A 15942-nucleotide genomic window follows, 5' to 3' on the forward strand; every position below is an offset into this window, starting at 1 on the left:
TGGATAATTCAATATCTACATATCCGAATGTAGGTTCATATTTGATTACTTGAGGGAGTGTTCATTTTTGGAGGCCTTTTTTAACAATAGAAAAGCTTTGTCTAAATGACATGAAATGATCCTTGTGACATTTTAACCTACAATGATATCATGACATTTAAAAAAATAAAAATAAATTATGTACCTGTAGTTTTTATAACGGTGCTGTCACGGTTCTCTTGACTTGAAGGAGAGTCAGACCAAAATGCGGCGTGGCTATTGAGATTCATGTTTAATGAAACAAAGTAAACACGAATCAAATACGAAAACAATAAATGTAACACAAAAACCGAAACAGCCTAATACTGGTGCCAATTAACACAGACAGGTACAATCACCCACAAACACACAGTGAAACCCAGGCTACCTAAGTATGATTCTCAATCATAGACAACTAATGACACCTGCCTCTGATTGAGAACCATACTAGGCTGAAACATAGAAATACCCCAAAACATAGAAAAACAAACATAGACTGCCCACCCAATTCACGCCCTGACCATACTAAATAATGGCAAAACAAAGGAAATAAAGGTCAGAACGTGACAGGTGCGTTGAGCTACTTCTGCGCATTTAGCCATCAAAGGCCCTGACATCGGTATGCTATTTCCCCCACTTGAAATGGCAATTACTGGTGCTCACCTAATGGAGTTTCCACAATACCTGACATAGATCAATGCAGAACTCGCCACAGAAAATGTTCTTGTAACAGAATCAGTTCTATCATGGTGAAACACAGACTTTAGCTGTTGTTGCTGTTAGCCAAACTACCGGAGAAATGTAACATGTCGGCTGTCCGGCATGTACATTTGCGTCGTTCTGATTGGTCAAATTAATAGTGGTATTTTGAAACAAAAATGTAATTTAGACTATCCTGATGTTTCATGATATTATTAAAATAGTACAATTATTTAAAATGCCCATCCCTAGAGGACTCTTCCTTTTAGTTTCGTTTTCCATATGCTGCCAATCTTTATCTGACATGTTGATGTGAGGATAAGACATGAGACATGTGTGGCACATAGCCTCCAGTACAGCATGTACAAAATTGTTATATTTAATGCAGTGTAATTGTGTCCAACTTCGTGTCAGAATTCTGCAAATAATCTGAATGACTCTTGTCCCAGTTCAATAATTCAGAAGGTGTTAATTAATTGCAGTGAAAGAGGTGTTTTTTTTCTGTTGGAGATTTATGGAAGCTCTTGCTGTGTGTTGCAGCTGTTACGAGAACTGAAACACCCCAACGTGATCACCCTGCAGAAAGTGTTCCTGTCTCACAGTGACAGAAAGGTGTGGCTCCTCTTTGACTATGCTGAGCACGACCTCTGGGTAAGTGTTTCATCACAACTGCCAGTCAGAAGACCAGTTTTAGGTTTTTGTTTGGATGTTTTAGTTGTTTGGTCTTTGTTCTTGACGTTTTCCTGTCTGTAAAGGACCGTGTATGGTACATGATGTATTGTATGTTGTGGAAACTAGCTGTTTGATTCCCTTGCTTGATCAGTTTCTCAATGACACTCCCCCTGGTCTCCTTTCAGCACATCATCAAGTTCCACCGTGCCTCTAAGGCCAATAAAAAGGCCATACAGCTGCCGAGAGGCATGGTCAAGTCTCTCCTGTATCAGATTCTGGACGGGATCCATTACCTCCATGCCAATTGGGTGCTTCACAGGGATCTGGTGAGCCGATTGTACTGTAGTTCCAGTGTCCCTTTACAATGTTGCTACACATGCTCACTGACACCTCATCCACTGATCTGTCCTTTTCCTATTGGTCACTGATATGAACTGCTTTCAACCAATAGGGTGCATGCAAATAAGTTACTTGTTTGCATATCTAGAAGCAGCAATGAGTGGTGTTCACTGCAAAAAGGATCATTAAAGCAACCCTCTTGCCAGCTAACTGAATCCTGTGTTGTCTGGCACAAGTGCTGTTATATCCTTGTACTGTTTATTATTATGATTCTAAGGTCCTTGGCTGTGGAGCAAAGTGTCTTGGCTTGGTGAATGTTGTCAATTCTGCCCCCCTACCCTCACCACCACCACCACCAACCAGCCTGTACTCTAGCACCCCTGTGAGACTTTCTCCCCCATACCTTTCCCACAGTGTTTTCCTGGAAGGTCAGGCTGTTCACCTGACTCTGCTGGGCTCATTGTAGCGGAAGGTCAGCCCTGGGCCCAGCTGGAACGAGGTCACCGGATTGTTTCCTCTCTTATCTGGCTGTAGAAACCTCCTCTCCTCACGGCCCCTCTCAACACAAGAGCACTCTCTCTCTCTCTCTTATCTCTTTCTGCAGTTCCTTTTAGAAATAAGCTTTTATTTTGGTTTTCTTTTCTGATTGTCCCAAACTTAACTGATTATGGTGCAACTTGGACATTCCATGATAAGGGCTATATTACACTGTTATAACACTACATTACACTGTTATAACACTACATTACACTTATAACACTATACTACACTGTTATAACTCTACATTACACTTATAACACTATATTAAAGTTTTATAACACTATATTACAGTGACACAACACTTATGGCTGGGAATTGCCAGGGACCTGAAGATACGATATTATCACAATACTTAGATGCCAATACGATATGTATTGCGATTCTCACAATTTTATATGTATTGCAATTCGATACTGTGATTTTATTGCCATTCGATGTTCCAAACGTATTGCTCACCATATGTCTGCTACAGAGGAACAAGAGAGAGCCACGAGAACGAGTTTTGATCAGTCATGGAAATAGAAGTCCTGAAAACAAATTGGCTCCTTATTTAAAAAGAAGATGGAGAACAAGCTATACCTGCACCAAAATACTGGAGTTTTGGTGCAGGTACAGCCAACTAGCGCAAAAATGCGATATTGTCAAAACGATACAATATATCGTAAAAAACAATATCCCGATATGTAACTGTATCGATTTTCCCCTATCACTAACAATAGTATATAACAGAAGCATAACACTTACCAACTAGCTGATGGAAAGACAATCGTTTGTGTCCTGCCAGCCACTGGGAAATCAGCTGCTATTAGAGGACACCAGCTGTGTCATTATATTGACATTCTTCAAGCAGAAAACACAGGGGATGATTGCAATGAGTAGAGACTGTTGAAAAGATATTTTCCTGATAACACACTCATCAAAGTGTTAAAACGGATAAAAATACCCCTTATGGAACAGTGAGGACTGCAAAGAGTCACACACACAGGTACAAACACACATAACATACACACTATACACACACGTACAGTCCCTCTTTGATGAGTGTGTTATCAGGAAAATATATTTTCTTCAGCTAGTTGGTAAGTGTTATGCTTCTGTTATATACTATTAGTGATAGGGGGAAAATCGATACAGTTACATATCGAGATATTGTTTTTGATTTGATTACACCTGGATTGTGTATTGTAGTAGAGTAGAGGCCTGGAACACACTTCATGTATCGTGAAATCTGTTGTTAAATGTATTTTTATGTTTGGTATTATAATGTATATTACTGCCTTAATGTTTTTATGGGACCCCAGGTAGAGTATCTGCTGCGATAATAAATACAAATATCTATGGGTGGATGAATGGGTAGTAGGGAATCTATTCTAACTCATTGGTGCCCAGATGTTTGGTGTTTACTACCAGCACACTAATCGAGTCGGCACACTTCAGAGTATAAGTCAGTCAGTTGATGTGACTTCCGTCCCGGCTCTGGAGACTAATGCAGAGTAGAATGAATCTGCAAGTCCCACAGCTCCAGCAGTCTTATCAGGCCTTCATCGGGCCATCCCCTCTCATGTAATCTCTCTCAGCTCTCCCAGATGGCAGCATGGTGCGACGAGGACCAACGCTAACTCCCGTTATATAAATACACAGGGATCTATCAGTCAGGGACACAGCCTCACTAACTCGGCCTATACCCCAACAGCCAAGGTGGAGTAATGCAGGGATGAAGACATACTACTGCACTGCCATGCCATTGATGGCCCCTTGTTCAATATGTGTCCCTTGTAGGGGTTATTTTAGAGGTGAAATCCGAGTTGATGGATAACTTTGCGAGGATAGTGGATCACGTTGTCGTTGATGATGGTGATTGCTGAGCAGTTTATGACATGGTATTACTTGTTGAGAGTGTGTCATCAATAGCGTATTTCTTTAATTCTACTTAGAGATTCTATAGGATTAAGCAGGTCTTTATAATGCCTGGTCAATAGATGTGGTTAAGGAATCACCCAGAATACAACAGAAGGGACAATGGTCTTGTGTTTTTGATTTCATATGTCACGCCTTGGTCATTGTATTTTGTGTTTTTGTTATATGTTTGGATAGGCCAGGGTGTGACATGGGTTTATATGTTGTGTTTCGTATTGGGGGTTTGTATTATTTGGGATCTCGGCTGATTAGGGGTGTGGTATAGGCTTGGCTGCCTGAGGCGATTCTCAATTAGAGTCAGGTGCTTATCGTTGTCTCTGATTGGGAACCGTATTTAGGTAGCCTGAGTTCGCTTTGTATTTCGTGGGTGTTTGTTCCTGTCTCTGTGTTGTAGTCACCTGATAGGCTGTAATTAGTTTCACGTTCCGTTCTGTTGTTTTTGTATTTAGTATTCAGTTATTTCATGTACCGCGATTCCTTCATTAAAGTCATGAATAACCTACACGCTGCATTTCGGTCCGACTCTCTTCATTCAACAGACGAACGCCGTTACATCATATGTCTGACCTATGTCATATGTCTGACCTCAACACTAAGGGTATATGCTGCCTGTCGCTGCCTTCCTGTTGTACAAGCCTGTATCTAAGCAGAGGCCTCTGTCAGTACTACTATACTGGTCAGTACATACCTAGCAACTGCTGGAATTAAAACACACTGGCACAGTAGCTAGCGTTGCTTTTCTCTCTTATCTGGACACCAATTATTCTGGCTCTTAATAACTATTTTCTTTGTCCCAGGGTGAATTTCTCTGTTGTCGCTTTCTCTGTGTCTGATTCCAGATAAAGGTTGATGTTTTGCAGTTTTCTCAAAGCAAGCACTTCCTGCTATTGTGGAAATTCCACTCTCAAGCTGGTGGTGTTCGGAATCGAGATACGTGGGTATGTGTAGTCTGTTTTGCACAGGGAGTTTGTTGGCCATTCCATTGTGAAATTGTCCTGAATATGAAAGAGTCAACTTCCTTTGTCTACCACTTTATAGCCGTGTACCTCAGATGTTGCTACTCAATGGAAAATGCCACATTCCACCCCATCAGGAAATTTTTCTCTCGAGTCATGTTGGGGGAGGTGTGTTAGATTTAGGCTAAAGGGTGAGTAATGCAAACAGCATTCATAATCTCCTCGGGGGCTAGTTACTCCAGCGACTCGGTGCTTTATCAACAGCCACATGGGTAGGGCAATAGCATGTCTTTCATGGCTCCCACCACCACTCTTTCATGGCTCCCTTACACATGACTCCCTACACATGGCTCCCTACACATGACTCCCTACACATGGCTCCCTACACATGGCTCCCTACACATGGCTCCCTACACATGGCTCCCTACACATGGCTCCCACCACCACTCTTTCATGGCTCCCTACACATGGCTCCCTACACATGGCTCCCTACACATGGCTCCCTACACATGGCTCCCACCACCACTCTTTCATGGCTCCCTACACATGACTCCCTACACATGGCTCCCTACACATGGCTCCCTACACATGGCTCCCTACACATGACTCCCTACACATGGCTCCCTACACATGACTCCCTACACATGGCTCCCTACACATGGCTCCCTACACATGGCTCCCTACACATGACTCCCTACACATGGCTCCCTACACATGACTCCCTACACCTGACTCCCTACACATGGCTCCCTACACATGGCTCCCTACACATGGCTCCCTACACCTGACTCCCTACACCTGACTCCCTACACATGGCTCCCTACACATGGCTCCCTACACATGGCTCTCTACACATGGCTCCCTACACATGGCTCCCTACACATGGCTCCCTACACATGGCTCCCTACACATGGCTCCCTACACCACTGTCTTATTATGCAACACTCAACCTGGGCACTGCACCGCTGCAGAGAGACCAGCCTCCCCTCACCACTGTACCCATCCTCTGTCTCGAGCGAGTCAGGCAGCACCTCCCTATCCTCAGTCTCCAGCGAGACAGGCAGCACCTCCCTATCCTCAGTCTCCAGCGAGACAGGCAGCACCTCCCTATCCTCAGTCTTCAGCGAGACAGGCAGCACCTCCCTATCCTCAGTCTCCAGCGAGACAGGCAGCACCTCCCTATCCTCAGTCTCCAGCGAGACAGGCAGCACCTCCCTATCCTCAGTCTCCAGCGAGACAGGCAGCACCTCCCTATCCTCAGTCTCCAGCGAGACAGGCAGCACCTCCCTATCCTCAGTCTCCAGCGAGACAGGCAGCACCTCCCTATACTCAGTCTCCAGCGAGACAGGCAGCACCTTCCCATCCTCAGTCTCCAGCGAACCAGGCAGCATCTCCCCATCCTTAGTCTCCAGCGAACCAGGCAGCATCTCCCCATCCTTAGTCTTCAGCGAACCAGGCAGCACTTCCCCATTCTCAGTCTCAAGTGAACCAGGCAGCTCCTCCCCATTCTCAGTCTCCAGCTAACCAGGCAGTCCCGCCCCCATCTCCTGCCTAAGTTATATAATAATATAATAATAATATATGCCATTTAGCAGACGCTTTTATCCAAAGCGACTTACAGTCATGTGTGCATACATTCTACGTATGGGTGGTCCCGGGAATCGAACCCACTACCCTGGCGTTACAAGCGCCATGCTCTACCAACTGAGCTACAGATAACCCACACCAGCCACTAGCCAGCAGAGTTAGATCCCAGATTGCAGGTCCCACTCCCCCCCTGAAAGTCAATATGTCCAGGCTGTCAGATTTCAGCTGCAGCATATAGCTAGGTTGCACTCTCTCACCTGCCGGCCAATGGTGGGTTGTTGTCATGATTGATTACTAAGGACATGCCCTTATCTCTGACGTAATGGAATATTGTTCAAAGCTGGAGTAATCTCTGGCTACCCGCAGTCACATGCCACGTCCGCAACAAGAAAATGTCTAGGAAAATAGTATCCACACCAACTGTCCTTTGTCTGAATATGTATGTGCCCGGTGCCCTCTATATCCTGTGTGCAGTGGGCTGTGGCAGGCCTGCACTGCTATAACATGGTTATGACAGTAAAGTGGTTAATGCCTGTGCGCCGAGAAAAACAGAGTCATTACTTAATCTGAAAAAAGACGACTACATAGAAAAGCAAGGAGAAAGCTGCTGAATTAATAATGGCACTGTTGTATGTTTCCCAGTACATGTAAAGACAGTGTTAGCCTCTGGCCCTTCCTGGCCTGAAAACAGGGCTATTTTTTACTGAAAGAGAGGCACCTCCTTAGGGATTGCGTTTTCTGTCCATGGAGGATTTACGGCAGTGTTTCCCAAACTCAGTCCTCGGGACCCCCAACTAATCATCAACTAATCATCAAGCTTTGAATCAGCTGTGTGGTGTTAGGGCAAAAAACAAAACTACACCCTTGGGGTCCCGGGGACCGAGTTTGGTAAACGCTAACTTAGGGATATCTGTTTACCACTCCTGACCCACTGCACAAAGTCTCCTAACTTTTCTGGGAAGCTAAACACATGTTAGAATCAATCAAATCCAAACTTTTGCAGAAAAAATACATCATACAGCAACATTACAACCTCATTAACATGGTCATTTTACTTTTTAATTGCCCGTTCATCCAGACTCTGTTTTATGAGAGTATTTTCATAGTTATTGTTTACCTGTATGAAAATATGATCTATTTGAACATTGGGCCAATGAAAATGAATGTCTTTGGATTGAATCCATTAGCCCAGTTTAGAATTTCAAAGAGGAGCTGGTGCCAGTCATTTGGGCTTGAAAAGAAACCCTGCTCATGTGAGTCGTCATAGTGTTTGCCGATAGCAGTGTTTTGTTGTGTGTTTGAATAATAGAGCTCATTATAAGTGGCATCCCTAGAGCAAACCCTGTTTGCTATAGGAACCTGTTTGTTGAACAGATTGAATCCTATGAGATTTAAGATTCACACAGATTCAGAGGACTAACATTCAATGGAAGGATTTGGAGTGGAGATCAATATTATAAATTGCTTGGCTGGGCTGATGAGACAGTGGATTGCACAGTCAGATGGAACACAGTAAATAGGCATTTTAACATCTTAGATTTAGCCGGTGGTAACTTGTGGAATAGACACCGGCTGGAATGCGGTTTTAACCAATCAGCATTCAGGATTAGACCCACCCGTTTTATAAGATGAAATAAATAATGGGTTGCCTACAAGTTGAATATAGTCATTGGAAATGTTATTGTGTACTGTATACATCTGGCACTGTGATGTCTTTAATGTGCAGCATGGATAGTGAATGGGTAGGAGATGAAGCAGAGCTAGATTATTTTTCTTTGGGCATAAATCTTTAGATAAAGTGAAAGTGAAAACAGTGGTGCTTATGTGCTGGACACACCATGGCAAACTGTGTTCTTTGATTGACATATAATGTAAATTTGTTTTCTGCAAGATGAGTTCTTGGAACACAGACTGTCTGGCTGGTCTCTCCATGTGTCCAGATTTGAATTGGCTAGGTGGTTCTGGTATCATGCAGGAAACCACAGAACTATACTGGGCATCATAATATAATTCCTCCCCAAAGCCCTAAAACACAGACTAAATGAGAGATTATTGCGTGGTTGGAATCAGTGTCCCAAAGGAACAGGCATGATTTACAACCATGATCATTGATATCAATGATCAGTACAATCATTGGCAGAGCAATCTTTCACAGAAGTTTTATAGTAGTTTGACCTCTTTTTTTGTCTTTGGCAGTATGTAGGTCAATATCGCAATTCACTTTCCATTTGGCATGCTCTCTGCCTCTGTTATTTGTATGTTACACTGCTATTACCAAAACTTCCCTCCAAAAGACTTTGGACATGCATGGCATTTTTGTCTATTTAAGCAATAAGGCCTAAGGAGGTGTGGTATATGGCCAATATACAACGACTAAGAGATGTTCTTCTGCACGACACAACACAGAGTGCTTGGATACAGCCCTTAGCCGTGGTATATTGGCCATATACCGCAAACCCCCAAGGTGCCTTATTGCTATTATAAACTGGTTACCAACATAATTAGAGTAGTAAAAATAAAGTTTTGTCATACACGTGGTATTGGCTTTCAGTTAATCAGCATTCAAGGCTTGAACCACACAATTTAGAATGTCTGAAATACCACAGCTTTCAGCCAATCAGCATCCAGGAGCAAAACTACCCCGTTTATAATATGTGATACACCTGTGAAGTGAGTGTAACCTCATTTCTATGTTGTGTTGTCTTACTTGGTATTGGAGCCTCTGAGGCTTCCCTAATGGCTGAAACACACACAGAACAAGATTATTAAATGTTTGTCTCTCTCTCCTCTAGAAACCAGCCAACATTCTGGTTATGGGGGAGGGCTCAGAACGAGGGCGAGTGAAAATCGGTAAGATGGGCTAAATGTACACTCTGAAGTCAATACACTGTACATGATTGATGGAGCGGGCAGCTGATTCAGTTATTTAAAGCTTAAAACTCTGTCAGTAGGTTGATTATACATCATATTATTTGTATTCCCATTTGAAACTTGAATGTGAGCAAAACAGCTTAATAATGTGACCATTATTTCTATAGCAGATACAGTTTAAGTCGGAAGTTTACATACACCTTAGCCAAATACATTTAAACTCCGTTTTTCACAATTCCTGACATTTCATCCTAGCAAAAATTCCCTGTCTTAGGTCAGTTAGGATCACCACTTTATTTTAAGAATGTGAAATGTCAGAATAATAATCGAGATAATTATTTATTTCAGCTTTTATTTCTTTCAACACATTCCCAGTGGGTCAGAAGTTTACATACACTCAATTTGTATTTGGTAGCATTGCCTTTAAATTGTTTAACTTGGGTCAAACGTTTCGGGTAGCCTTCCACAAGCTTCCCACAATAAGTTGGGTGAATGTTGGCCCATTCCTCCTGACAGAGCTGGTGTAACTGAGTCAGGTTTGTAGGCCTCCTGGCTCTCACATGCTTTTTCAGCTCTGCCCAAAAAATGTTCTATGGGTCAGGGCTTTGTGATGGTCACTCCAATACCTTGACTTTGTTGTTCTTAAGCCATTGTGCAACAACTTTGGAAGTATGCTTGGTGTCATTGTCCATGTGGAAGACCCATTTGTGACCAAGCTTTAACTTCCTGATTGATGTTTTGAGATGTTGCTTCAGTATATCCACATAATTTTCCTTCCTCATAATCTATTGGTTTATTTTGCACCAGTCCCTCCTGCAGCAAAGCACCCACACAACATGATGCTGCCACCCTGTGCTTCACGGATGGGATGGTGTTCTTCGGCTTGCAAGCCTCATTATGGCCAAACAGTTCTATTTTTCTTTCATCAGACCAGAGGACATTTCTCCAAAAGGTTTGATCTTTGTCCCCATGTGCAGTTACAAACCGTACAAACCGGCTTTTTTTATGGCGGTTTTGGAGCAGTGGCTTGTTCCTTGCTGTGCGGGCCTTTCAAGTTATGTCGATATGTGACTCGTTTTACTGTGGATATAGATACTTTTGTATCTGTTTCCTCCAGCTCCAGCGTCCTTGAAATACATCCACAGGTACACCTCCAATTGACTCAAATGGTGTCAATTAGCCTATCAGAAGCTTCTAAAGCCATGACATAATTTTCTGGAATTTTCCAAGCTGTTTAAAGGCACAGTCAACTTAGTGTATGTAAACTTCTGACCCACTGGAATTGTGATACAGTAAATTATAAGTGAAATAATTTGCCTGTAAACAATTGTTGGAAAAATGACTTGTAGATGTCCTGACCGACTTGCCAAAAATATAGTTTGTTAACAAGAAATTTGTGGAGTGGTTAAAAAACAAGTTGTAATGACTGCAACCTAAGTGTATGTAAACTTCTGACTTCAACTGTAGATCGATGAGGTTGTTTACTTGACAATGGCTGCAGCTTTAACCTTCAACCAGCCTCTGTGAGGGTCTCTGAACACAGGGACACAGGACCAGGCAGAGAGCCTTAAAATGGCCACATCACAGATCACGCTATTGCATAACCCACTCCCCAGCATGGCACTGTTCTGGGATGATGTCACAGGTCAGCAGTAGCGGCCGGACTCTATTTATACCCTAACCCTGAGAGTCTAGCATTAGTGTTAAGTTATTGTTTTAGAGTCACTGAACCCCCATGATAACTGCTGCTCAGGGATGCATGGGTGTCAATGGCAGTGTGACACCCAACATACCAGACCAGACCACCAAACTTCACTTCAGGTGCTGCACAGACACAGAAGACCTTCCCATAAGAATACAAACAGAAGCTCTTCCCATAAGACTACAAACAGAAGCACTTCCCATTAGACTACAAACAGAAGACCTTCCAATAAGACTACAACCAGAAGACCTTTCCATAAGACTACAACCAGAAGACCTTTCCCTAAGACTACAAACAGAGAACCTTCCCATAGGACTACAAACAGAAGACCTTTCCATAAGACTACAAACAGAACACCTTCCAAAAATACTACAAACAGGGGCCTCCCGGGTGGCACAGTGGTATAAGGCTGTGCCACCAGAGACTCTGGGTTCGAGCCCAGGCTCTGTCACAGCCGACCGCGACCATGAGGTCTATGGGGCGACGTACAATTGGCCTAGCATCGTCCGGGTTAGTGAGGGTTTGGCCGGTAGGGATATCCTTGTCTCATCGCGCAATAGCGACTCCTGGGGCAGGCCGGGTACAGTGCGTGCTGACCAGTTCGCCAGGTGTGCGGTGTTGCCTCTGACACATTGGTGCGGCTGGCTTCCGGGTTGGATGCGCGCTGTGTTAAGAAGCAGTGAGGCTTGGTTGGGTTGTGTTTCGGAGGACGCATGACTCTCGACCGTCGTCTCTCCCGAGCCCGTACGGGAGTTGTTGAGATGAGACAAGACAGTAACTACTAACACTTGGATACCAGTGCTATGCAGACTTGGCCCATAAGATGACTTACTGACAGCATTGACATAAACACCAGCCATAAAGCATTGTAAATTTTGATTTCCCCGCTCTTGTGAGAGAGAAGGCAGTGGAATTCAAGCATGGTTGCTTTGACAAGCTATACATTAATCATGGTACAGATGTAGGATCTTAGTTTGATCAACCTGTTTCAAGAGAACATTCCATTTCAAATTGTAAAACTTGTAGTGTATTTGAGGTTTACAAAGGCTTCGGAAGTTTGTAATATCCACTTAGGACTTCAGACTGTACTTTGTTTTAAAGCTTTTTTGCGTTCCATTGGCTGTAGCCTGGATAAAGTGGGCAGCCAGCGTCTTCTCCCATGGTGAAGGGTTCTTGCCTTCCCCTCCACTCTGGTAAAGGGTAAATATGATTTTCCCGCTTCCCTTGCCATTAGTTGTTCATCTCAGGAGCCTCCTTCATACCTATTCAGCGAGGGCATGGCGGGAGCTATAGGTTCCGCCACTTTGCATCGCTGAGCCACAGGCCCGCCCACCATCATGTCAGTATCTCTGACTTGACCGAGCCCCCTCGATAATCCCTGGGAAGTCAGAGCGTAGGGAAGTTGGCAGAGCGGACGATTTTCCCGAAGGAGAGATCGGAGAACTCTTCCCTCTCCTCGGTGTCACTGCTACACTTAGCCTCCCCGGGGGGAGGGGAGGCCGTGAGCTTGGGTCAGTGGAGTCGGCTCTTTGAAAATAGCGTCCTCCATATCCCCAATGTCGTCAGTTTCATCGTCTCCAGAAGTGCCCTGAGAGTGCAGAGATAACACCAATTGTTCCCGCCACATCTTGGAGGATAACAGGATGCAGCTGACGCATTCCGGGGGTCCTGGATGCCGTCTCTGGCGTGCTTTGGGCCCAAGCAAATGGAACAAGTCGTGTGAGTCCAGACCCGCAGAGAGACAGGAACAGCAGCATTGAGCTCTTAAAAGATTTTGGGGGTGGCAGGACCGTCTTGAGGCTTATCTTGTCATGCAATTCTTCAGACCAATCTTCAGTCTCGCTGAAGGAAAAGTCATCCACATAATATTTCACATTTCTTGTTGCTGCAGGATTATTTTCCTGCCGTGACAAACTGGCTCAATTTAAGATCCCAAATCTGTATGGTTTGCTCAACAGAGCCTGAGATCCTTCCTACAACCAAGCACTACCTCCCTCACTGAAATCAAGTCAAAGTTTATTCATCATGTACACAGTTTACAGCAGGTATGAACGGTGCAGAGAAAGACTTACATGCCAGCTCCCTCAACAGTGCAGTACAAATATCAATAATAATCAATATCAATAGTAGCCTTGGGTTCAGGCCGCCCTGTGTTTCATTGTCATTCATTCATGTTGATACTATGTTGTGTTTCCCCCACTATCTTATATATGTTGATACTATGTGGTGTTTCCCCCACTATCTCATATACGTTGATACTATGTTGTGTTTCCCCCACTATTTTACCCACATTTTAGCTGACATGGGCTTCGCCAGACTCTTCAACTCTCCTCTCAAACCCCTGGCAGACCTTGACCCCGTTGTGGTGACATTTTGGTACAGGGCCCCTGAGCTTCTGCTAGGGGCCAGACATTATACCAAAGCAATCGGTGAGTTGTTAGCCTTAAGGCAAGAGGTACATACATCAAAAGACCTTCCATAGAAGTTATTATGTAGCCTGAATTATTTTCATACTAAAGGTACATACGTTGCAAGATGTTTCAGAGAAGTTATTGTGATTTTCATACCTAACACATGCTTCCTATTTTGTAACCAAAGCGTGGAGATTAGATAGAAAATGAATTGAAACCGACCAGCACAGAAAGGCCAGTAGAACTTTGCTCCTTGATTGTTTACTTAAACAGTTTTTGCATTTACTCTCGTTACTCTATGCCAGCCTCAGAGCCATGTTTGGTCCTGTGTGGCTCAGTTGGTTCAGCATGGCGCTTGCAACGCCGGAGTTGTGGTTTAGATTCCCACGGGGGACCAGTACGAAAAAGGACGAAAAATGTATGCACTCACTATTGTAAGTCACTCTGGATAAGAGCGTCTGCTAAATGAATAAAATCTCAAATATACAGCTCTGGTCAGACTCAGTATATGTGGACATTCACAGATACTATGTGGGTGTCATTGACAGCAAAGGCCTTACAAGCAGTGTGATACGTGGTCTTTATCTGTATGAAGGGTATGTCTTGTGTATAATTAGCTAGATGACATCCCTAGCAACACGCAGGCTCCAACACTCTTACATTCCTATTTATAAGGCCATTTTAGGAATACTGCCATTTAATCTATCCTCTGTTCTTGAAATGAAAACGCATACAAGCTCAGATCTCAGTCTTGTTTTATGCTAAGAGTTACGAACATTAGAACCGAGCATAGAAAAAGGTCATTTCATTACTCAGCCCCCTGGTCTTGGAATTCCCTCCAAAACAACCTAAAGGTACAGGTTGTTGAGACGTAGTTGTCACCCGATGTTACGTCTTTGCTTTGCCTTATGTAAGGAAGCATGTTGTTTTACTGATTCATTGTATTATTTCACACACACACACACACACACACACACACACACACACACACACACACACACACACACACACACACACACACACACACACACACACACACACACACACACACACACACACACACACACACACACACACACACACACACACACACACACACACACACACACACCTACTGTTGGTTTGCTGTTGTATTTGTACTGTTGCCAGTGTCTTCTGTCTGTGTTGCCCATTTTGTCTTAAATTACATTTGTTCTTAATTGACTTGCCTGGTTAAATAAAGGTTAAATAAAATAAATCCCTGGAGCCCTTGCCTGGGAATGTCAAGTATAAATGACATATATTACTCAATCGAACCCTCCAGGCCAAACCCAACAAGCCCTTCAGGGTGTCATCACAGATACATAGTGTAGCAGATCTGAACACATTAAGTCCCTAGGCATCCATTACAGCCTGTAACTGTTGAAAGGAGTTTAGAGGAGTTTAGTTTGTGTCTCATAATACACAGTGTACCCATTGTTTTCTGTGTCCTGTAGTGAAGAAACATAGGGAAGGATAAAGACATTCTCACTAACAGATATTTGAATCCTTCACTCTGTTTCTCCACAATGGGACATATAATATAATGGGTACAAAAGGCTAGTTTCCAGACAGAGTGAAGGATGAAGACATTGTCACAGACAGATAGCCCTTGATGGCTGATGTCTTTGTGTCTGTCCCTGCTAAGGTCAAAGGTATAGACCAAGACCACTTGAGTCTAATTGCTAACTGCTTGTCTGTCCGATGCAGACATTTGGGCGATTGGCTGCATCTTTGCGGAGCTGCTGACATCGGAGCCCATATTCCACTGTCGCCAGGAGGACATTAAGACCAGCAACCCCTTCCACCACGACCAGCTGGACAGGATATTCAGTGTCATGGGCTTCCCAGCAGGTCTGACCAGCACACACACATGCTCGTGCGCACACACACACACACACACACACACACACACACACACACACACACACACACACACACACACACACACACACACACACACACACACACACACACACACACACACACACACACACACACACACACACACACACACACACACACACACACACACACGCATGCATGATAAGACCATGTGAAACACACAGTAAAAGTCCAGTTACATTCCCACGGTCATGAAAGTCATGACATGACATACTGTGTCATCATCAACCTTGACCTTCTCATGTGCTTGTTGTCATAGCAACACTATGTACAGTAGATTACATTATCCTCTGAAGACAGCATGTGC

At 43.8% G+C, this 15942-nt stretch overlaps 1 protein-coding gene across 1 annotated transcript in view; it reads left to right on the forward strand.

Moving 5' to 3' along the window:
- LOC123990681 (cyclin-dependent kinase 19-like) overlaps window positions 1-15942 on the forward strand; it is a 73788-nt gene that overhangs the window by 45275 nt on the left and 12571 nt on the right. The window contains exons 3-7 of the mRNA XM_046291424.1: window positions 1258-1368; window positions 1575-1715; window positions 9521-9578; window positions 13599-13730; window positions 15441-15584. Of these exons, the coding sequence (XP_046147380.1) occupies window positions 1258-1368; window positions 1575-1715; window positions 9521-9578; window positions 13599-13730; window positions 15441-15584 (586 nt within the window). The remainder of the gene's footprint in view (window positions 1-1257; window positions 1369-1574; window positions 1716-9520; window positions 9579-13598; window positions 13731-15440; window positions 15585-15942) is intronic.

This window comes from Oncorhynchus gorbuscha, linkage group LG12 (genome assembly GCF_021184085.1).
Source record: "Oncorhynchus gorbuscha isolate QuinsamMale2020 ecotype Even-year linkage group LG12, OgorEven_v1.0, whole genome shotgun sequence".
Taxonomy (NCBI): domain Eukaryota; kingdom Metazoa; phylum Chordata; class Actinopteri; order Salmoniformes; family Salmonidae; genus Oncorhynchus; species Oncorhynchus gorbuscha.